The sequence below is a fragment of the Felis catus genome, chromosome E1 (assembly GCF_018350175.1).
Source record: "Felis catus isolate Fca126 chromosome E1, F.catus_Fca126_mat1.0, whole genome shotgun sequence".
In the NCBI taxonomy this organism is placed as follows: Eukaryota; Metazoa; Chordata; class Mammalia; order Carnivora; family Felidae; genus Felis; species Felis catus.
In genome coordinates, this window is record NC_058381.1 from 2,607,998 (window position 1) to 2,631,453 (window position 23,456).

Below are 23,456 nucleotides of genomic sequence, written 5' to 3' on the forward strand. Positions count from 1 at the left end.
TGACCTGAGCTGAAGTCGGACGCTTAACTGACTGAGCCACCCACGTGCCCCATTCTTTTTTTTTTTTTTAAGTTTATTTATTTATTTTGAGAGAGAGAGAGAGGGCGGGCATGTGCAAGTGTGCACGCGAGCGGGGTAGGGGCAGAGAGAGAGAATCCCCAGCAGGCTCCACGCTGTCAGGGAGGCTGGAACTCACAAACTTCTAGATCACGACCTGAGCCGAAATCTACAGTCTGACGCTTAACCGACTGAGCCACCCAGGCGCCCCCAAAAGGTTTTATTCTGATGTAGTCAAAGGTATCACTTTCTTCCTTCACAGTTTTTGGTTTTGGACCTTGTTTAAGAAGACCTCCCTTTGAGGTGCTCGGGTGGCTCAGTCGGTTAAGTGTCAGACTCTTGATTTCGGCTCAGGTCGTGATCTCACAGTTTGTGAGTTTGAGCCCCGCATTGGGCTCTGTGCTGACAACATGAAGCCTGCTTGAGATTCTCCCTCTCTCTCTGCCCCTCTCCAACTCGCACTCTCTGTGCCTCTCTCAAAATAAATAAATAAACTTAAAAAAAAAAACAGCAACACACCTCCCCTGCCTAGAGTGACACATGCATTTTCTCCATACTTTCTTCTAATACTTTATAATTTTATTTTGCAACTTTTTACTCTTTGTATGCATCCGGAACCCATTGCATGATAGAAGAAGGCTTTGCAGCCGTTGAGGATGGAATAAACGGTTTTATAAGAGGCATTTTAACAATCATCTATTCCTCTAGAAGGAAGTAATCGTACTTCTTTTGCATTGTGTCCATTGTAGTGTTTCTGGGCCATGCTTCACTGTCCAGTATTCTGTGGTTAAGTACAACTTGACCGCTTCACTTGCTTAACGCCCCCTGGCCTCAGTTTCCTCACGTACAGATGGAAGAGCTAAAAGTCCGCGTGTATATGGGTCGAGAGCATTAAATGAGCTGTTTCACGCAAAACGCCTAGCCCTGCCTGTTGTCGACGGTAAACCCGCCATTGTCAGTCTCAACTGTCTCTCCAGAGAGTCACCAGCTCCGTCTCTGTATTTCCCCACCGTGCCTAAGATTGCGTTTAGGGCCCGTTTAGTAAATATCTGTTGAATCGCGAATCAATATATGTACAGAATCGTACTGTCCCAGTGGGAGCAAGGAAGCCTGTGGACTGATGCTGACGCTTTTCAGTAGGCCCTCGCGGCCGGCCTCGTGGTCTGACCTCCTGTCCCCCGGCTGCAGGCACTGGGACCAGGTCAGGGAAGAGGTCCAGAGGGAGTTCGATCAGGAATCTGAGAGCTTCACCCTGGAGCAGATTGTGGAGCTCGGGATGGACCAGCACGTGGAGAAAATTGGGGAGATCTCCGCCTCAGCGACCAAAGAGCTGGCTATAGAGTCGGTATGACAGAGCCCCCTTCCATACCCCCCCCCGCTCCCGGGACACCCCCCACCGTGCCAAGCTTTCCACGATCTAATGGCCCCTCCGCGTTCCTGTTCCCTTTGGGGACTAACTACCAGATCGCTCTGTCCCCCAATTTCTTTCCGCAGGCCTTAGAGAACATCGCCAAGACCTGGGATGGGATTCAGCTAGACATAGCTCCCTACAAGGACAAGGGTCATCACCGGCTCAGGTAGACAGGGCCTCGGCACGCCGGGCGAGGGCAGGGCCGTGTGGCCTGGGCTGCAGACCGGGCCCGAGGGCTGGCAGGTGGGAGCGGACTACGATTTGGATGCCTCCCCGCTGCCCCCTCCGACCCACAGAGGCACGGAGGAGGTGTTCCAGGCACTGGAGGACAACCAGGTGGCCCTGTCCAGCATGAAGGCTTCCCGTTTCGTCAAGGCCTTTGAGAGGGAAGTGGACCACTGGGAGCGCTGCCTCTCCCTCATTTTGGAGGCCGTCGAGATGGTGCTCATGGTGCAGCGGCAGTGGATGTACCTGGAGGTCAGGACTCACTGCCCGAGCGGCCCCCTCAAACCCTTTCCTCCTCTCTCTCTCTCTGCAGGTCTGACGCATTTGCCCTGTTACCAGCCTCATTTCCTCACTCTGAAGTCATTCATTTTTTTTTAAATTTATTTTGAGAGAGAGAGAGAAACAGCACACATAAGCAGGAGAGGGGCAGATACAGAGAGAGAGAGAGAGAGAGAGAGAGAGAGAGAATTCCAAGAAGACTCTGTACTGTCAACTCGATCCCACAAACCCACGAGATCATGACTTGAGCCGATATCAAGAGCTGGACACAGGGCGCCCGGGTGGCTCAGTCGGTTAAGTGTCCGACGTCAGCTCAGGTCGTGATCTCGCGGTTGGTGAGTGTGAGCCCCGCGTCGGGCTCTGTGCTGACGGCTCAGAGCCTGGAGCCTGCTTCTGATTCTGTGTCTCTCCCTCTCTCTGCCCCTCCCCTGCTTGTGCTCTGTCTCTCTGTTTCAAAAATAGACAAAACTATTAAAAAATTTTTTTAAAAAAAGAGTTGGACACTTACCCGACTTAGACACCCAGGTGCCATATCTTTTTTTAAAAGTTTATTTATTTATTCTAAAGTCATTCTTCCGTCTCGGCCCTGAGCATCTGACTCTTGGTGATTGCCTTTTGCCTTCAGTTCCCTCCTTGAAAAGCCTTTGCTCTCTTTTCGTTTTTCTTCTTGGGCCGAGTATCTGGCCTCCCAACCCCAACTTGCCTTCCACAACTTAGGGCGTCTTGCCCTTTGGCTCCTTCTCTTCCTCCCACTGTCACTCCTGGTCTGGGAGCAGGGAGTGTGGGAGACACAGCCTCTCACCGCAGTCCTTGGCCCCTCAGAATATCTTCCTGGGAGAGGACATCCGTAAGCAGCTGCCCAGTGAATCAGCCCTGTTTGACCAGATCAACAGCACCTGGAAATCCGTCATGGACCGCATGAACAAGGACAGCAATGCTCTCCGGGCCACCCACCACCCAGGTCTGTCGAGCTCCACGGCCTCTGGTCTCGACCGAGCCCGGGTGGGGGCCCGCTGTGTGTGTGGAAGCCGGGGCCACATGCTTCAGCGGTCAGAGGACTGACAGTTGTACCTGGCCTCCGTCCCGTGACCATCGCCTCTTCCAAGCTTTAGGATAACAGTTCAGCAAAACAGACTAACTCATCTCATATTTGGGTGGAGTGTACTATATGCTTATAGAGAGCGGGATACAGAGTCAGAGTTGAGTTCAAAATCGGCCTCCTGGCTTCCAGCCAGTGTGGTTTCAGGGGGCTTCCTCCACGCCACGGTCTCCTCCCTGCAGCAGGGGCGGGGGCTCGCGGCAGCTCTTAGCCTTCCTGCGAGGCTCGTGGAGGCGTATGTAATACTCAATACGGGGTCTGGCGTGTGCTCAGTTACTAGCACTGTGCCTCAGGAACCTTCGCTGAGCTGGTTCACTCAATGGGACGATACAGGTAAATGAGGTAACGCAAATCGAGCGCTTACCACATCAGGGGCGCAGGGTAAGCCCTTGGTGACTATTAGCTGTTGTCATCGTTACCTTGACTTTAATTGGTTTATCAGGTTAACTGGTCTTGACTGTAGATCCTTTGGTAAGCGGGGGGTTGGGGTGAGGGGGTGGGGGAGAGACGCACACACAGAAGGGCCTGGTTGATTGTGGTAGGCTGGGGTAAAGAATCAGCGAGTGAGGTTTGGCGATGGGCACCGAGAACGGGTATCCTGGGAAGAGTTGTGTCAGGGGCTGTGGAGAACTTCTTTATTTTGCTTTGGGCCAATTTCACAAAATTTTTAAAAAATGTTTATTCATTTTTGGGATTCAGAGAGACAGAGCACGAGTGGGGCAGGGGCAGAGAGAGAGAGGGAGACAGAGTCCGAAGCAGGCTCCAGGCTCTGAGCCATCAGCACAGAGCCTGACGTGGGGCTCGAACCCACGAGCTCTGAAATCGTGAGCCAAAGTTGGATGCTTAACTGACTGAGCCACTCAGGTGCCCCAATAATTTTTCATTTTCCCGAGAACCTTGAGTGTACATATTGAAAAAACCATAGTTTTAATTATTCTGGTAAAACACAAGTATTGGGCTGTGCAAAGTTGAACAACAACATGCATTTGTTAGAGATAGTATTCGAGGTCATTGGCAAAATTACATTTTGGAACAATTTGTAAACAAAGCCATAGAAACAAGTATCCCTGGGCTGAAGACGAAAACCACACTCCTCTCGGCCATGGCCACGGAGTCTCCTGTGGTCTCTGCGGGCCACTTGGACGCCCAGCAGCCCACAGACTCTATTCTTGGAGGTGTGAGGATCCCCTCAGGGTTCAGATTCCAGGGCACTGATACTTTCTTCAGAAAGCTAGAAATTGGGCAAACAAGGAGACCTAAGGTTAGGAGGAAGCTAGGATTGCTGAGAACCTGCCAACGTGAATCCTTTTTTTTTAAGTTTATTTATTTTGAGCGGGGGGGGGGGGGGGGAGAGATTGAGAATCCCAATAGGCTCCACACTGTCCGCGCAGAGCCCGACATGGGGCTCGGACTCATGAACTGTAAGATAATGACCTGAGCCGAAATCAAGAGTCTGACTCTCAACCCACCGAGCCACCCGGGTGCCCCCTTGAATCCATTTTGTTTAGTGCCTTGAATTGTTCTTTGAGGTGTGTGTTGTGATCGTTTTATGGACAAAGAGGTAAAAGCTCAGTGAGGTGAACCGACAGGCTAATTAGTGGAAGAGCAGCCGTTTGAATGGCCGCCGTCTGTCCCTCGGTCTAGCGCCCCTGTCGCTACGCCTCTAGGGACACTGGCATCCCGGTGGTCGCAGACCTCTGTCACTGCGTGCGTCTGATCTACCTTTACCTCTCACGATTTAACCTGCTGGACTGTGTGCATGCAGAACAGTCTCTTAATTTTCAGAAGCTTTTGGGGTGACCTCAGAGCCCCGAATTCCTTGCAGGAACCGGACCATTGTTCTAAGACCGTAGGGAGATGGGATGTCGTGATGTTCACAGAATCACATACACCGCGTAACTAATGCTTGGCGTATGAACGCGTCATAGTGTGTGATAAACAGTGGTGATGAATTAACGAAGAGCATGGGATAAGTGTGATAGAGTGATCCGGAGACACTTCTCAGCTTCCAGAAACCGAAAGTCCCCCAACGTTCGAGCGATGGCAAAGTGCACACGGGGGGACGCCCCAACTCTACTCCGGGCGATGGTGAAGGGCCAGCAAATGTCACTCACTGCTCTTCCCCCAGGCCTCCTGGACACGCTGATCAAAATGAACACGATTCTGGAAGACATTCAGAAGTCTCTGGATATGTATCTGGAGACCAAGCGCCATATTTTCCCCCGCTTCTACTTCCTGTCCAACGATGACCTCCTGGAGATTCTGGGCCAGTCCCGCAACCCGGAGGCCGTGCAGCCACACCTCAAAAAATGCTTTGACAACATCAAATTGCTGAGAATGCAGAAGGTCGGGGGAGCTGGCCGGGATGGGGTGGAGGGCAGGGGACAGATGCCGATGTCACCGTAGTCAAGGCCTTGGAGGGGACCGTGCCCTCCACACAGGAGGGGGATAGTCATGATTCTGGATCATCTGGGATGATCCGGTACTTGTCAGAACTGGTAATTTTGGGGGGTGGGGAGAGGAGCAGAGACCACCCCCAAAAGGGCCCACGTACCTTCCAGGGGGATGTCAGGAGTGGGCAGGCCAGACCGTTAGCGCTTCCTGTTTTCGCAGGTTGGGGGCCCCAGCAGCAGATGGGAGGCTGTGGGGATGTTCTCGGGTGACGGCGAGTATGTGGACTTCCTGCACTCAGTACTCTTAGAAGGGCCCGTGGAGGTGAGTTGTGGTGAGGGTCGAAGCGTCAGGCCGATTCCTTTTCCCCTCGGAGAGTTCGCTCGGCTCCGTGAGGAGGGAACGTCCCTGGGAAGGGACATCAGTCACTCTCCGCCTCCTGAAAACTCTAACCTCTGCCCTGAACCTGAAAACCACACAGGCCGCCCCCCTCGCCTCTGCTTCCCTCAGGGGCCCGGCCAGCGGCTGCCTGATCCTGCTTGTCCCCCCCCCTCCCCCCCGGGCCCAGAGTCCCAGAGTCCTGTTTCCTGAGCCCCTGCCCTCTGGGGACGCTTGTCCTCAGCCCCGAGGCCCAGCCACTCTGCCCTCTCGCCTCCCCCAGTCCTGGCTTGGCGACGTGGAGCGGACCATGAGGGTGACCCTGCGGGACCTTCTCCGGAACTGCCGTGTGGCCCTCAAGAAGTTTCTCAACAAGAGGGACAAGTGGGTGAAGGAGTGGGCTGGCCAGGTGAGCTGGGGGGGCCAGGGCAGGTGGGGGGACGAGAAAGACGGAGCCACACGGGAGCAGCAGATAGAAAAAGGCAGAACCTTGTGTCTTGTTCCCCCCACCCCTTTCTGGGCTCGGGCCTGGCTTCCCTGCGCGCCGGCCCCTTAGCTCCTGCCCTTGGACGCGTGCCCGTCCCTCGGGGCAGATATTGAGACAGGAGTAGGGCCGGGTCCTGGAAGGGGCCGGGGGCGGGGGGCAGAGGTGTGGACACTGCCTCTGTGCACCCCAGATGGTGATCACTGCCAGTCAGATCCAGTGGACGGCTGATGTCACCAAGTGCTTGCTGACGGCCAAGGAGCGGGGAGACAAGAAGATCCTCAAGGTCATGAAGAAGAAGCAGGTGGGGGGCCTACAAGTATGGGGTGGGCCTGCTGGGGGTTGGAGGGGTTAACGCCGGAGTCAGAGGTCAAGGTCAGAACGAGGGTGCTTGGTGGCGGAAGTCCAGCCAAGAAGGTCTGGCGGACGCTGGGGATCAGGCGTTTCGGGAGCTGGAAGTCGTGTGAGGCTGGGATGAGGCGTGTTGGGGTTTGGTTGAGTTGCCCCCCCCCCACTCTGCCCCCTAACCCCCCGACAGGTGTCAGTGCTGAATAAGTATTCAGAGGCCATCCGGGGGAACTTGACCAAAATCACGCGGCTTAAGATCGTGGCCCTGGTGACGATAGAAATTCATGCCCGGGATGTGCTGGAGAAGCTTTATAAGAGCGGCCTCACGGACATCAGCTCCTTCGACTGGCTCAGCCAGCTGCGCTTCTACTGGGAGAAGGTGCGGGGGGCCCGGTGCTTCCGCTCAGTCCACGGTCCCCGCCGCGCCGGCACCCCAGCGCTCCGTCCCGCCTCAGTTCCCTCAGCCGGCTCAACTCTGTTGCCTCCCGAATCAGGACCGACCATCGCTACAGTCGGTGCTCGATGGGGCCCTCGCTTGACCGGGATCCTGAGAGGCTGCGGCCGGCCGTTGCCGTGGGTCGGGGCGTTCGTGCGGCGTGAAGCCCCCACCCCTGTTTTCCATCTGGGCCGTAAACCCTTCCCTCCAAACTCTGAGCCGAACCCCTAATCTCCTAACCGCCGCCTCCCCACCTCCTCGGTCGTTGTCTCTGTCCGGCTGCAAGCCCACCTCTCTCTTCCTCTGCCTCGTTTCCCCAGGACCTCGACGACTGTGTGATCCGCCAGACCAACACGCAATTCCAGTATGGCTACGAGTACTTGGGGAACTCCGGCCGGCTTGTCATCACCCCCCTGACAGACAGGTCGGCTGTGCGCGGCTGTGGGGCGGGGGCAGCACCTGCTGAGGGCGGGCTCCCGGGAGTCAGATAGGCCCTGTCCTCCATCCTCAGGTGTTACATGACGCTGACCACGGCACTGCACCTGCATCGGGGGGGCTCCCCCAAAGGTCCGGCGGGCACGGGGAAAACCGAGACTGTCAAGGATCTGGGCAAGGCCCTCGGCACATACGTCATTGTGGTCAACTGCTCCGAGGGCCTGGACTATAAGTCCATGGGCAGGATGTACTCGGGCCTGGCCCAGGTGAGTGCCCTGCCGCCCTGCCCCAGAGGCCCCGGGTTCTCGTTTAGCCCCAGAGAGTGAACTGAAAGCCGGTCTGGTTCACTACTTTGTGGCTGACGACACCGTATCGCCTCTCGCCTCGGGTGGCTCTTCCAGTCGGGGATGTCCCTGAACCTCCCTCAGCTTCCCTCGGGGCTGAGTCTTGCTTATTTGAAAAATCCTGTGTTAAGTAAGGTGATGTACATCAACTGGGGCGTGGCTAGGCACTCGGTGCTCACAAGATCCCCTGCCCCAGTCCCTTTGCAACCCACACCTTTTGTGGCTCTCCCCGACACTGTCCCTGTCTGCTGGAATGTTCTGGAATGTGGCCAGAAACCACAACAGGGCTACGCTGTCCCCAGCCCACCCCAATAGCACACACGTTTTGGAGGCCGCCCCACCTATCAGAGCGTTCCGGGCAGGGCGTGCTAGTTTCTAGCGTCTCCCCGTGTGCGGAGGGGGGGTACGTCTCTCGCTCCCAGCGACTCTGCCCCCACCCCCCGCCCACAGACTGGCGCCTGGGGCTGCTTTGATGAGTTTAACCGAATCAACGTGGAGGTGCTGTCGGTGGTGGCCCAGCAGATCCTGTCCATCCTGTCGGCCCTGGCCGCCAGCCTCCTCCGCTTCTACTTTGAAGGCTTTGAAATAAACCTGGTGTGGTCCTGTGGGATCTTCATCACCATGAATCCCGGTATGGGGTGTGGGCCACGGAGCCGCTGAGGCTCTGGGGGGAGCGCTGGGTGTCTGCCCCCACCCCCTTCCAGGCCGGTGTGTTTAGCCGAGGGAGACGTGGCTAAAGACAACACAGTGTGAGACAAGGGTAAACACACGACTTTCTGGGAGAAAGGGAGGCAATGTTACGTCCTCCCTAAATGGGTTGACGGCCGCTTGCGTGTGTACGTATGTCCCTGGTCCTCTGAGATGCTTCTCTGTCTTCTCCCAGTGGGCGAGCTCCCCGAGTTCTGGCCTTCCTGCCATCCCTTTCCCAGAAATAGGGAATCTCTCCCAACAAGCAGACCCTCGTTCCCTGGGAACAGCTCCGGGGGAAGGGTCCGCGGGGAAAACAGGGAAGGGTTTAGGTACCGAAGGAGTCTGAGAAACAGCGGTGATCTTCCATCAGGACTGTCGTGAGTCACGCACGGAGCTTGGACAGATGGGAAATTGTCAGCTCGTGATTGGAGTTTGAAACAGGGCCGCGCGGAAAGGAGGGAAGGGGCCAGAGTTAGGAGAGCAGGGCCAGGGCCGAGGTGGGGGGCGGGGAGAGCATGTGGTCGGAGTTGGGGAGACTGTGGGGCATGCCAGGGTTGGGGCGGGTGGGGCTGAGTGGGGAGTAGTTTGGGCTCTTAAGAAATGGCGCTGTGTTCCAGGCTACGCCGGGCGCACAGAACTGCCTGATAACCTTAAATCCATGTTCCGCCCGATCGCCATGGTGGTGCCGGACTCTACTCTCATCGCGGAGATCATTCTCTTCGGGGAGGGCTTCGGCAACTGCAAGGTAGGCCGATGACGTCCTTTCGGAATTCTCTTCCTTCCCTTCTCGGGCTACTCCCTGGACGGAGGAGCGCCCCAGCCTCCCAGTCAGCTTATCCTATGAGGAACGGAGGCTGTCGTCGGTAGGATGTGGGGGCGGGGGCGCTCGGAGGAGGGAGGTCTCCCCTCCGTGAAGCCCCTAACCCACGTTGGGACCGGTCCCGAGATCTTCCCGCTAGAATTGTCCACAGAGCGCATCCCGGCCGCCTCAGGTCCCAGGGCCGGGCTTCCCGTATCTGTAACCGTCCCGCGTGAAGGAGAAGGGTTTCTGGGGTGCTCGATGCTCCCCCCCGCCCCGTTTCGGCTCCCCAGATCCTGGCCAAGAAGGTATACACGCTGTACTCGCTGGCCGTGCAGCAGCTGTCCAGACAGGACCATTACGACTTCGGCCTGCGGGCGCTCACCTCCCTCCTGCGCTATGCCGGCAAGAAGCGCCGGCTGCAGCCCGACCTGTCTGATGAAGAGGTGGGTCAGGGACACGGCCCCTGGGGCGCAACCTCCGCCGTCACGGGGCCCGTGCGCCCTCACCGAAGCTTTCCAGGTCCCGTCCCCGGTTGGGATCCCCGCCCCCCGCCCCCCCCCACCGACTTCTGTCCCCCGTGTGACCTGTCGTGCTGCCGAATGTGCGTTGTTCCCGCCCCTGAGCTTCGCCCCTGCGCCTCGCCCCCTGCGCCTCGCCCCTTTGGAGAGGAAGGGCCCGGTGAGAACCCAGGCCCTAGCCGCTCAGGCCCGAGGCTCCGCCTTTTCCCGCCCAGGTTTTGCTGCTCTCCATGCGAGACATGAACATTGCCAAGCTGACCTCGGCCGACGCGCCGCTCTTCAACGCCATTGTGCAAGATCTGTTCCCCAGCACGGAGCTGCCCGTCATCGACTACGGCAAGGTATCTGTCCCCCGGTCCTCCCCCACCCTCCCGTGTGAAGCGAATGTCTTTGTTCTGCCCTCCACTGGCCCTGACCTCCTGTGGGACGGTTGACCTCTCCGGGCTTCCTCATCTCCGGGACCTCTCAGACACTCCGCTCTCTTGCTTCAGCCCCCCGCCCTCCTGACTCGCTTCACGGAGCCCTCTGAGCTCTTCTATTTGCTCTGTGCCCAGCAGCGCCCCCTGCCTCGACTTCTCTCCTCACAGGGAGGTGGGGGGGCAGGGTGCTGAGAGGCGGCCAGGAGCTGCTGATGCGTGGAGCCATAGAATGGAAGGGGTGGGCCGGAGGGTTCTAGAAAGTACAGAGACCTCCTTCTCCTGGAACGATAGTTTAGATCCCCTGAGTGCTCCTTTCTACTGCAACCACGACCGTGCTGGATAGAAATACGTCTTTGTCGATGCATTGCTAAGCTGGCAAGAAAGACCATTTCCGGGACGAGGAGGGGGAGTAAATGTAGGGAGATAGTGCAACGACCTTACAAGGAAAGCGTCCTCGTTATTCCCGTTTAACAGGTGAGGAAACTGAGGCTCAGAGGGGCAACTTTCTCGGGTTCACGTAGCTGAAGCTGGGGCCCCGGGCAGGCTGGCCCGGAGCCCGGTCCCTCCACTCCACACTGGGTCCGTCCACGGCCAGAGTGCAGGGGGCCCCGGTGCCATATCTGCCGGCCTGAACGTGAGCCTCCAGGCACTGGGGACCCTGTGAGAGTCCCTTATAGGCCTCATCCTTTCTCCCTGCGTTTTTGGCTTCCCTCAGCTGCGGGAGACCATCGAGCAGGAGACCCGCGATATGGGCCTGCAGGCCACGCCGTTCACGCTCACCAAGGTGATCCAGCTGTACGAGACCAAGAACTCCCGCCACTCGGCCATGATCGTGGGCGGCACGGGCAGCGGCAAGACGGCCTCGTGGCGGATCCTACAGTCCTCCCTGTCCTCCCTGTGCCGCGCCGGGGACCCCAACTTCAATATCGTTCGGGTGCGGAGTTGGGACAGCAAAGCCCCCGGTGGACGGCCAGGGAGGGCGGGGGCAGGAATGCACAGGGTCGGTGGGGGGGGGGGGGGGCGGTGCGGACCAGGAGGGCAGGGCTGGGGGAGATGAGAGAGAGCAGGGTGGGCACAGAGCCCTGGATATAAAGGGGGCGGGTGGAAATAAGACGACGTCTTGGGTGGTGCCTGCCGGCACCTCGACACCTCCTCCTGTGTCGCTTCCAGGAGTTCCCCCTGAACCCTAAGGCCTTGTCCTTGGGGGAGCTGTATGGGGAGTACGACCTCAACACTAATGAGTGGACAGACGGCATCTTGTCCAGTGTCATGCGGGCGGCGTGTGCAGGTGCCCAGAGGGTCACGGGGTGGGGACGGCAGGTGCCGGAGTCGCCCGAGGGGTTGGGCGGGGGGCGGGGGGGGGGACCGGAAGGCTCACGTTTGGGAAACGACCGCGCGGGGCATGCTGAGTACAAGGGGGCTCACGCCTGCCTCTCCGGGGACACGAGTGGGAAGGGAGGTCTGGGGAGAAAGTCCTGGCTTCCTGACCGTCCTCCTCCTACCAAGACGAGAAGCCCGATGAGAAGTGGATCCTTTTCGACGGCCCCGTGGACACGCTGTGGATCGAGAGCATGAACTCTGTCATGGACGATAACAAAGTCCTGACCCTCATCAACGGGGAGCGTATCGCGATGCCCGAACAGGTGCCGGCCCTGCGGAGCTGGGGACCCGGGGCAAGAGGCAGGGCTCGGTGGGGGGGAAGGGGCAGCTCTGAGGGACCAGGAAGGGGGAGGCTGCCTGGGTTCAGGGAGACCCGTCTCCCACGGACGGTGGGAACGGCTGATAGGAAAGAAGTCCGTGCCGCCTTCGCCGACTGCCCGGGGTTACGTGTTCACCGGCTGTGAAGCCCACCCTTCTCCACCCACCCACCCACACAATGCAAGCGAGCCAGCGAGAGAGAGACAGAGACAGAGAGGTTTTCCATAAGCTTAACCTTGAACGAGCTCTAAATTCTTTTAAAACGCAAGTCATTTGTAAGCCGTAGGCCATCAATCACCCTGCCCCGCTCGGCGCTCGGACAGAGACACTTGGGGGCATCGAGTCCCGAGTGATTTCTCCTGATGGGAGTGGGGTGGCCGAAGGGTGAAGCTCTGACCCAGCGTGTCCTCAGGTGTCGCTGCTGTTCGAGGTGGAGAACTTGGCCGTGGCCTCTCCCGCCACCGTGTCTCGCTGCGGGATGGTCTACACTGACTACGCTGACCTGGGCTGGAAGCCGTATGTTCAGTCCTGGCTGGAGAGGAGACCGAAGGTGTGCAGGGTTGGGGTGAGGAGAGGGCGGGTAACCGGTGGGGCCTGCGGGACGTAGAGCGAGAGCCCTCTCTCGCGGACTCCAGGCTGAGGCCGAGCCCCTTCAGCGCATGTTCGAGAAGTTCATCGACAAGATGCTGACCTTCAAGAAGGATTATTGCAACGAGCTGGTGCCCCTCCCGGAATACAGTGGGATCATCTCCCTCTGCAAGCTGTACTCGGCCCTGGCCACGCCGGAGAATGGGGTGAGTGGGGGCGGCGGAGCGGGGCCCGGGCCGGGGGGCTCGTGACCTTCTTGCGGGGCCGACTCCGGGGAACGGGGTGTCTGAGACGCGGTTTGTACACAGACCTGAGTGGAGCGGGGACCCCAGGGGGAGGCCTCACTGACCTCGCGCACGTGCGTGGCTGTGTGTGCCCGTGCACACGTGGTCGAATGCCAGACTCGGGCCTCTGACGGCTGATGGTACACAGTGAAGTGTCACTAGAATTTCCTACCCGTATTGGGGAGCCGAGGAGAGTTCGTTTTGTTCCTCATTTCTCCGTCCTTTCAAAAAATAGTTATTAAGTTTTGGTCTACGGGAGGCCCTGGGCTGCTGTTCCTGCGGGAAGGAGCTCCCAGCCTAATCTGATGAGGGGGCTTTGGAAATTTTCACGTTAATTGACGTTTAAGAGCAATGTCGTCCAGTTCAGAATTCTGGAGTAAGGGCCAAAGTGGGATATCTGTCTGTTGAGCTTAAATCACTGCCTAGAAGTGGTTTGTATCGTTTTTTTTTTTTTTTTAAAGTTTATTTATTTTTGGGACAGAGAGTGACAGAGCATGAACGGGGGAGGGGCAGAGAGAGAGGGAGACACAGAATCGGAAACAGGCTCCAGCCTCTGAGCCATCAGCCCAGAGCCTGACGCGGGGCTCGAACTCCCGGACCGCGAGATCGTGACCTGGCTGAAGTCGGACGCTCAACCGACTGCGCCACCCAGGCGCCCCTGGTTTGTATCGTTTTTGAAGACATCACCACACAACCAAACCCTTGACATGAGGTCGTAGAACAGTGAGGACCTCTGGCAGGGTATGTCATTCCTGGCACAGTTGATACAAACTGAACCTGTGTGGAGGGACTGGCAAGGTGATGGATGGACGAAGGACGATTATACGGTGTCAGCCGCGCGGGCGCCGAGGAGGGCTGGCCAGGTGGCGGGGCCCGGCGTCGCGTGCAGAGGCCTGGAGGGCGGGATGGTGGGACGCGTCGTGAGCTGGGATGAGCTGGACGGATAGGCCAAGGAGTCTGGACCAACTGTGATGGACGGCAGAGCTTCGGCATGGCTTCCCACCCACCTCTTGGGACTGAGGAGTGTTCGGTATTCCGGACGGGGTAGCATCTTCTGTGTCCCCTTATCTGTCATTCTCGGAGTCTTCATTCAGAACCATTCTCAAGAGCTTTTCACGCACGGCCTGAGGCTGTTTCCACGGAGCCCGTTAGAGACCAGGCAAACCGTGCCGAGTTAGCCCCGTGTGCGCTCCACGCCCGGCTCCAGCAACAGTACCTGCCACGAGGCCCAGGGGTCTAAACGTGCTGTCTCTCGGGGCGCCTGGCTGACTCAGCCGGTGGAGCATGTGACCCTTGATCTTGGAGTCATGAACTCGGGGCCCACACTGGGCCTAGAACTTCCTTAAACAAAGCAAAGCAAAACAAAACAAAACAAAGCAAAGCAAAACAAAACAAAACAAAACAAAACAAAACAAAACAAAACAAGGGGCGCCTGGGTGGCTCAGTCGGTTAAGCATCCGACTTTGGCTCAGGCCATGATCTCGTGTTTCTTGGGTTCAAGCCGCACGTTGGGCTCTGTACTGACAGCTCGGAGCCTGGAGCCTGCTTCGGATTCTGTGTCTCCCTCTCTCTTTGCCCCTCCCCTGCTCATGCTCTCTCTCTCTCTCTCTCTCAAAAATAAACATTAAAAAAACCTTTTTTTAAAAACACACACAAAAAAACACGCTGTTTCTGCTATGAACTTGGTACATTTTAAATTTTGATTTTAAAATTTTTTTTTAACGTTTATTTATTTTTGAGACAGAGAGAGACAGAGCACGAGCAGGGGAGGGGCAGAGAGAGAGGGAGACACAGAATCCGAAGCAGACTCCAGGCTCTGAGCTGTCAGCACAGAGCCCAACGCGGGGCTTGAGCTCACAAACTGTGAGATCATGACCTGAGCCGAAGTCGGATGCTTAACCGACTGAGCCACCCAGGTGCCCCTTAAAAATAAAAAATAAAAATTGGGACGCCTGGGTGGCTCAGTCGGTTAAGCGTCCAACTTCAGCTCAGGTCGTGATCTCACAGCTGGTGAGTTTGAGCCCCGCATCAGGCTCTGAGCTGAGCCTGTTTCCGATTCTGTGTCTCCCTCTCCCTCTGCCCCTCCCCCGGCTCATACTCTCTCTCAAAAATAAACAAACATTAAAAAAAAATTTTAAATAAAAATAAATAAAAATAAAAATTTTCATATTAAGCTAGAGACCTTTTTGATCATCACTGTCCTCGCAATCCTGGTCTGCAACCCCCTCTAGATGAGTAACTACTGTGGAGTGTGTGCACATATCATTTCAGACCTTTCCAATACATACTGACATACAGGCCTGTAGGCAGTCATAGAAAATGTGATATTTAAAAAACACATCAGGGGCACCTGGGTGGCTCAGTCGGTTAAGCATCTGACTTCAGCTCAGGTCATGATCTCACCGTTCGTGGGTTCGAGCCCCGCATCGGGCTCTGGGCTGACAGCTCGGAGCCTGGAGCCCGCGCTTCAGATTCTGTGTCTCCCTCTCTCTCTCTGCCCCTCCCCCAGTTGTGCTCGGTCTCTCAAAAATAAATAAATGTAAAAAAAATTTTTTTAAATAAAAAATAACATATCATGTTATATATATACCTCACGTACACATACAGCAATATGAGTTTGAGTTCTGTATCAGTATCCGTAGATTGATTTTATTGCTTTTAAGCCTTGCGCGCTGTTCCACCGTAGAACATGGCATTTTCTTTTTTCATCCCTCTACTGGTGGACATTTAGGTCATCTCGTTTTTTGCAATTTACAGACAAGTTGCCACGACGCCCTGGGCCCCGGGTCCTAGGGCACCTGTGGTCACTTCTTCAGGGCAGACGTGGTGTGGCCACGCCACTGCTGTGCCTTTATGACACAGCAGCAAAGAGCGTCAGGGCAGCTGCCGACTTACCAGAACTTTCAGGTCCATCTGAACGCTTTAGGTTTAGGTATACCTACAACCACACGGTGTCTCCAAATAAAACCAGGAAGGGAGGAAAACTCTAGGCTTTTGCTGCGATTTGCCACAATAGATCCCCCTCCTTTTCTTACGGATGGAGACCGAGTCCCTTCTCCTGTTCCATCCAGGTGAACCCAGCCGACGGCGAAAACTACGTGACCATGGTAGAGCTGACCTTCGTGTTCAGCATGATCTGGTCCGTGTGCGCCTCCGTGGACGAGGAGGGACGCGAGAAGATCGACAGCTACCTCCGAGAGATTGAGGGCTCCTTTCCCAATAAGGCGAGGACGCTCAGACCCAGCCGTCCGACGTTTCCTGTTTTTCTAGCCCCCACGAGGTTCCCTACGCCAGGCTCTGCTTGAGTTTCAGCCGTGCCAGCCCGGCCCTCTTTCTCTCACCCAGCGGGCTGTGCAAACTCCCGGCCGGCCGGGGACAGCTGGAGAAGGCTCTGGTGGCCTCACACGTGTTCCCTCCTTAGGACACGGTGTACGAGTACTTTGTGGACCCCAAGATGCGAAGCTGGACGTCGTTTGAGGAAAAGCTCCCTAAGACTTGGCGTTACCCCCCAAAGTGAGAGCGGGGCCTGTGGGGGGTCGGGCTTGGGGCTGTGGTTGGTGGGAGATGTGGGCAGAGAGCCGGGGCCTCGAGGCAGATGTGCGCTGCAGAGGAGGGGGGCTGGCTCCCAGAGGAGGCGGCTCTGGAACGCCGGAAGCAGGACGCCCGGCCTCCGGGCCCCTCAGGAGGCAGGGTTGGTGACGTGTGAGGGAGATAAACGTCAGGAGGCGGGAGGAAGCGGGCGTTTGAAAGGAGGTGGCTGGGCCCCTTGGACAGGGTTCGCTTTCCTCCCTAGTTCCCCCTTCTACAAGATCATGGTGCCCACGGTCGACACTGTTCGCTACAACTACCTGGTGAGCGCCTTGGTGGCCAACCAGAATCCCACCCTGCTGGTGGGTCCCGTGGGGACCGGAAAGACGTCCATCGCCCAGAGCGTCCTGCAGTCCTTGCCTTCCAGCCAGTGGTCTGTGCTCACCGTCAACATGTCTGCACAGGTGCGTCGTGGGGCCCAGGCCCTCCCTGCCTTCCGCGCCCTCCCTCGGGATCCAAGTGCCTGACCACACTCCTCCCGAACCCCGAGTTTCTCCCGGGAGACCCAAGCATTCGTCCCGTACCCCTTCCACCAGACCACGTCCAACAACGTGCAGAGCATCATCGAGAGCAGGGTGGAGAAGCGAACCAAGGGGGTCTATGTGCCGCTTGGGGGCAAAAGCATGGTCACCTTTATGGATGACCTAAACATGCCGGCGAAGGACGTGTTCGGGTCCCAGCCCCCCCTGGAGCTGATCCGTCTCTGGCTTGACTACGGCTTCTGGTACGATCGCACGAAGCAGACCATCAAGTACATCCGAGTAAGCATCCGGGAGATGGGGAGACTCCTGTGATCCTATATTCCTCTCCACACAGGTGGGGCCGGCCGCCTCCGGCCCCAGACTCCCGGCTCCTCACTGATCAGTCCCTGTTGTGAACTCTCCTCGGTGACTCTGCCCTGTGCTTTGTGGCCAAAGGGTCCCGTCCTCCACCTCCACGCCTTCCCCACGCTCACGTGACTCCCCTGCTGCCGTCCAGGGTGTCCCTGACTCGGGTCCCGCCTCCCCACGTCCCCCTACGGGGCACCCCCAGGCAGTCTGCACCCACAGGATTCTGAGCATCTTGTTTCTTTTTTCCAAATCCACGGGCAGCAGCCCTTCCATCCCTCCCACCGGGGCGGGGGCGGGGGGGTCCATCTGTCTGGCAGTCAGGGTCAGAAGCTGTCCTGACGGCTAGTGTATTCTTGTGTTTCTGGGAAAGAACACGCATGCACACACACATACGCGCTGGAAAAAGAGGCGGGGGGGAGAAAACAAAGTCTAGAAAACATAGTCAAACTTTTTAAAAAATATTTTTTAATGTTTATTTTTGAGACAGAGAGAGACAGAACGTGAGCAGGGGAGGGGCAGAGAGAGAGGGAGACCCAGAATCTGAACCAGGCTCCGGGCTCTGAGCTGTCCGCACAGAGCCTGACGTGGGGCTCGAACCCACGAACCGTGAGATGGCGACCCGAGCCAAAGTCAGATGCTTAACTGACTAAGCCACTCAGGTGCCCCGTATTCAAACATTTTTTAAGTTACTTCCATTTTCTGTTTTTGGTACATGGATTATAATGAAATTAAAACAAATATGTCACTTTAATAATTCCAAACAAACTGTCCCTAATCCCTTCCTTCCCTTCACCTTCCCTGTTCCCTTTCTGCTGTCCTGGCCCCTCTCCTCTCCCCTTACTGCCCTCATCCGGGTCCTCTGACATCCTCCATATTCCTGTGCCCTGTGTTGCCCCTTTCCTGCCGGTCTCTGCTCTCCAGGACATGTTCCTGATGGCTGCCATGGGCCCTCCCGGGGGCGGACGGACCATCATCTCCCCCAGACTGCAAAGCCGCTTCAACGTCATCAACATGACCTTCCCCACAGTGAGGGCGCGATGGGGGCCCGGGGAGGGGGGGCCGTAAGAGGCAAGCCATCCGTGTCCCAGAGAACCAGGAGGCAGATCCAGGAGGGGTGGAGGGACCTCCAAGCGGAGGCGTGCACAGGGAGCAGCAACACGGTGGGGGGCTGCTGTTTGTGGGAGCCCTTGCTTCTCCCAAGCCAGAAGAGTGTGGCTGGCCATCTCTGGCCTGTGCAGCCTTGTGGTCCTGGGGGGGGGCGGACTCAGGGGCCCCAAAGACGCTAAGGAACGCCAGGGTTCGGGGAGGTGAGTGAGGCCTCCAGGGCACCCCAGAAGCCTCAGTCATCAAGATACATAACATTCGAATGCAACATTAAAATAGTCAAAGCCAAAAATTCGTGGTGAACAAACACCACAATGTTAAATAAATCCGAGACCGGTGGTTGCTGAGGGATCTCAGAGCCTGAGGCAAAAGGAAACTGCAACAATCCTGACTCCATCTTTATTTAAAACGTGCGTATTTGTTCACCATGGATATTTTGCATTAATTTCAATTTTTCTTTCTTAATTTTTAAATGTTTGTTTACTTTTGAGAGAGAGGGGGAGAGGGGGAGAAGAGAAAGGGAGAGGGAGACTCCCTAGCAGGCTGTGTGCTGACAGCACGGAGCCCGACACCGGCCTCGATCCCACAAACCAGGAGATTGTGACCTGAGGCGAAACCAAGAGTCAGATGCTTAACCAACTGAGCCACCCGGATGCCCCTGAATTTGACTTTTTAAAAAAAAATTTTTTTTTAACGTTTATTTATTTTTGAGACAGAGAGAGAGACAGAGCATGAACGGGGGAGGGTCAGAGAGAGGGAGACACAGAATCCGAAACAGGCTCCAGGCTCTGAGCTGTCAGCACAGAGCCCGACACGCGGCTCGAACTCACGGACCGCGAGATCATGACCTGAGCCGAAGTCGGCCGCTTAAACCGACTGAGCCACCCAGGCGCCCCTGAATTTGACTTTTAAGTACTGTGTTAAGATGTTATTTCTCTTGATTTTGTGGGTTTTGCGCCCCTTTATGTTCGGCCCCCCGGGATGAGTACTTAACTCCCCTCGCCGGGGTCTGGGCCCTGGCGGCCAGGCCGGGAGCCTGCGGGAGTGAGCGTGAGGGCCTGTTCCCAGGAGTCCCAGATCATCCGGATATTCGGCACCATGATCAATCAGAAGCTTCAGGACTTCGAGGAAGAGGTGAAGCCCATCGGCAACGTGGTGACCGAGGCCACGCTGGACATGTACAACACGGTGGTACAGCGCTTCCTGCCCACGCCCGCCAAGATCCACTACCTCTTCAACCTGCGGGACATCTCCAAGGTGAAGCTCCCCCGCCGGGAACGGCTTTCTCGGCTTTCCTCTCAACGCTTGGGACGGGGTCTCTTCCCTCCCGCCATCCCACCGCCCCGCCTCTTCCCCAGGTGTTCCAGGGCATGCTTCGGGCCAACAAGGACTTTCACGACACCAAGTCCAGCATCACACGGCTCTGGATCCATGAGTGTTTCAGGTGTGACGCCCGTGCCACCACCCGCCCAGGGGGTCCCCCCTCCTCCGTATGCCCCGCCCCCACCCCCCCCACCCCCACCCAGGGGGCCCCCTCCTCCGTATGCCCCAGCCTCACCCCACTCCCTCCCGACAGAGTCTTCTCTGACCGGCTGGTGGATGCTGCAGACCTGGAGGCCTTCGTGGGCATCATCAGCGACAAACTTGGCTCCTTCTTTGACCTCACGTTGCATAATCTTTGTCCCAACAAACGTCCTCCCATCTTTGGTGAGCTGGCGCCCCCCCCCGCCCCCTCCCCAGCCGCGGGCTGCGGGTGTTGGGAGGCCCCCCAGGGGGGAGGGCTGGGGCATGGGGTCCCTGGGGGAGCCTGGCCACGACCGGGCCGTGGAGATCTGAGCCCGCTTCCCGCGGCCCAGGGGACTTCATGCGGGAGCCCAAGGTGTACGAGGACCTGACAGACCTGGCTGCGCTGAAGGCGGCCATGGAGACGGCCCTCAGGGAGTACAACCTGTCCCCCGCCGTCGTCCCCATGCAGCTGGTACTCTTCCGGGAGGCTATCGAACACAGTGAGCATTTCCTCCGCCCGCCCGGCCCGCGCCCCAGCTCCCGGCGTGGGCTCTTCCCGAGCGAGTCCCGGAAGCCGCTTTCCTTTCTGGCCCCAGGTGGCCAGTGGCGACGGTGGGGCTCTTCCTCGACGACGAGGATGTGGTGTCGGGCAGACAGGGCTGCGCTCGCGGTGGACTCGCTGCCTCGGCCTCAGGCACCGGCTGCTCCCCCCCAGCTTCGCGGTCCCTGTACTTCAGTTTCGGGCACCCGGGTCTCTAGGTCTCTAGCGTAGGGCCCGGTGGTCCCCCGGGGCGTCCCAGAGGCCTCACCGCCCTCATCTCCCGCCCCCCAGTCACACGGATCGTGCGGGTCATCGGACAGCCTCGGGGCAACATGCTGTTGGTGGGCATTGGGGGCAGCGGGCGCCAGAGTCTGGCCCGCTTGGCCTCTTGCATCTGTGAGTACGCCACCTTCCAGATCGAGGTCAGCAAACATTACCGAAGGCAGGAGTTCCGAGAAGGTAGGTGTGAAAGATCCCCTGGTGACCGGGGAGCGGAGAGGTGGAAGCCGGTAGCCGGCCGTGCCAGGCGCGCGGGGGGGCGTGCTGGGCTCGGGTCGCAGGCTGGGGGCGGGCTCCCACCTCTCAGAGGGGGGGACAAGGGACGGGATGGTGAGTCTGAAGTCCGTCTGTCCCCCCTCCCTCCTGCCCTCTTCTGGCCCAGATATCAAGCGTCTATACCGCCAGGCGGGGGTAGAGCTCAAGCCCACGTCCTTCCTCTTCGTGGACACCCAGATTGCGGATGAGTCGTTCCTGGAGGACATCAACAACATCCTGAGCTCGGGCGAGGTCCCCAATCTCTACAAGACTGATGAATTTGAAGAGGTTCGAACCCTTCCCTACCCTCCACCAGCTTGAAGAAGCGCAGATCCCAGAATGTGCTCCCTCGGGGCCCTCTGTCTGTCCGTCCCTCCCCCGCGTCGGGGGCGAGAGCCGCTCCTCCTCCGTCACCCCCAAGTGGCTTTAAAAGCCGCACCCCGTCCCGTCCGCCCAGCCTCGGCCCCCACCCCTCCGACTCTGCCTCGGGAACCGTGGCTCCCCCAAGCGCGCGTGGCTTCCGTGCAGATCCAGACGCTCATCTCGGAGCAGGCCAAGGCCGAGCAGGTGCCCCAGTCCTCCGACAGCCTCTTCGCCTACCTCATTGAGCGCGTGCGCGACAACCTGCACATCGTTCTCTGCCTCAGCCCCGTGGGCAACTCCTTCAGGTGAGTCCGGGGACAGCCTCTCCCTGCCTGTGTGTCCTGCCCCCCCACCCCCCCCTTCCCCCGCACCCTCTGGGGTCCTGAATAGCCCGCTCTCCCGCCCTACCCGCCCTAGACCTCGGCTCCTTTCGGGTTATTCCTGCTGCTACATGGGAGTTGTCTGCTCCCTTGTGCTGTGACTGCATTGTTTCGTTGTCACTTTGTTTTGTTTTGTTTTAACATTAAAGAAAAAAAATTTTTAATGTTTGTTTATTTTTGAGAGAGACAAAGACAGGGCATGAGCGGGGGAGGGACAGAGAGCGAGGGAGACACAGAATCCAAAGCAGGCTCCAGTCTCTGAGCCGTCAGCACAGAGCCAGACGTGGGGCTTGAACCCACCAACCATTGAGATCATAACCTGAGCCAAAGTTGGACACTCAACCGACTGAACCACCCAGGCAGGCGCCCCTGTTTTAAACTTTTTAATCATGATTTTAAAAATGCAAAATTACATACAATTTACCATCATCACCGGTTTTCAGGTGTAGGGCACAGTGTCATTAAGCATATTCACATCAGTGTGTGACAGATTTCTAGAACTTTCTCATCTTGCAAAATTGAAATTCTACACATGTTGAATAATCCCCCATTTCTCCACACACCACCCCTGCCCACTCCCCGCCCCGGCCTCTGACAACCACTGACCCCTTTCTGTTTCTGTGAGTGACTACTCTAGATACCTCCCGTAAGTGGAGTCATACAGTTTTTGTCTTTGTCTGTCTCGCTTGTTTCACTCAGCTCAGAGTTCTCAAGCTTCATCCATTCCTTCACCCAAGGAAGTCAGAACTTCCTTACTGTTCAAGGCTGAGTAATAGTCCGTTATGTGTATATGCCATGGTTTGCTTACCCATTCTTGGCGTGACCGGGTTTTAAGGGCATCAGAGAGGAGGAGGGAGACAGAATTGTACGGAGAGGCCATTTGGGCCACCCTTTTGTTTGGTTTTATATTAATGGTATTACTGTGCCAGGCACTGCGCTAAGCATTTTACACGTATTGCCTCCCTGAGTCAGCTAACAGCCCTGGTTGGTATTCCTGTTGTTCCCATTTTATTTATTTAAAAAAAAATTTTTAACGTTTATTTATTTCTGAGACAGGGAGAGACAGAGCATGAACAGGGGAGGGGCAGAGAGAGGGAGACACAGAATCTGAAACAGGCTCCAGGCTCTGAGCTGTCAGCACAGAGCCCAACGCGGGGCTCGAACTCATGGACCGCGAGATCATGACCTGAGCCGAAGTCGGCCGCCCAACCGACTGAGCCACCCAGGCGCCCCGTTGTTCCCATTTTAGAGATGAGCAAAGTGATGTTCCCTTGCTCAAGATCCACAGCTGGGTGTGAACCAGGCCGTCTGTCCCTAAATGCTACACTGAGCCAGCTCTGAGGGGAGCCGGACCTGGACGGGTGGTGGGGGGACACAGGAGCATGAGGAGGGGACACGTGGGTTTCTGGAAAGCGGCCCGACCCATGAGGGAGCCAGGAGCTGGAGGCTGCCTCTCTGGAGGGGACTGACCTCTTCTCGAAACCCGTCACCAGGAACTGGATCCGCCAGTACCCGGCCCTGGTGAACTGCACCACCATCAACTGGTTCTCCGAGTGGCCCCACGAGGCCCTGCTGGAGGTGGCCGAGAAGTACCTCCAAGGAGTGGACCTGGGCACAGAGGAGAATGTGAGGCCCTCCCCACACGCCCAGCCCCGCCCTCCCTCCCGTGTCCCTTCTCTACGTGCCTTCACTGTCCATCTTGCATCCTTTTCCGTGGGCCTCAG

General features: G+C 57.4%; 1 protein-coding gene across 1 annotated transcript in view; it reads left to right on the top strand.

The window, feature by feature from the left end:
• The window catches only part of DNAH2 (dynein axonemal heavy chain 2), a 92,650-nt gene that overhangs the window by 41,124 nt on the left and 28,070 nt on the right, over positions 1-23,456 (top strand). The window contains 33 exon segments of the mRNA XM_045045382.1: positions 1,246-1,402; positions 1,552-1,634; positions 1,765-1,945; positions 2,795-2,933; positions 5,200-5,417; positions 5,685-5,786; positions 6,124-6,249; positions 6,518-6,628; positions 6,863-7,051; positions 7,429-7,532; positions 7,620-7,809; positions 8,338-8,518; positions 9,195-9,322; positions 9,670-9,822; positions 10,113-10,238; positions 11,032-11,250; positions 11,487-11,604; positions 11,823-11,959; positions 12,427-12,564; positions 12,650-12,808; positions 15,958-16,110; positions 16,308-16,399; positions 16,680-16,878; positions 17,011-17,235; positions 18,226-18,330; positions 19,477-19,665; positions 19,767-19,852; positions 19,985-20,115; positions 20,265-20,414; positions 20,747-20,914; positions 21,117-21,277; positions 21,518-21,657; positions 23,226-23,358. Coding sequence (XP_044901317.1) covers positions 1,246-1,402; positions 1,552-1,634; positions 1,765-1,945; positions 2,795-2,933; positions 5,200-5,417; positions 5,685-5,786; positions 6,124-6,249; positions 6,518-6,628; positions 6,863-7,051; positions 7,429-7,532; positions 7,620-7,809; positions 8,338-8,518; positions 9,195-9,322; positions 9,670-9,822; positions 10,113-10,238; positions 11,032-11,250; positions 11,487-11,604; positions 11,823-11,959; positions 12,427-12,564; positions 12,650-12,808; positions 15,958-16,110; positions 16,308-16,399; positions 16,680-16,878; positions 17,011-17,235; positions 18,226-18,330; positions 19,477-19,665; positions 19,767-19,852; positions 19,985-20,115; positions 20,265-20,414; positions 20,747-20,914; positions 21,117-21,277; positions 21,518-21,657; positions 23,226-23,358 — 4,891 coding nt within the window.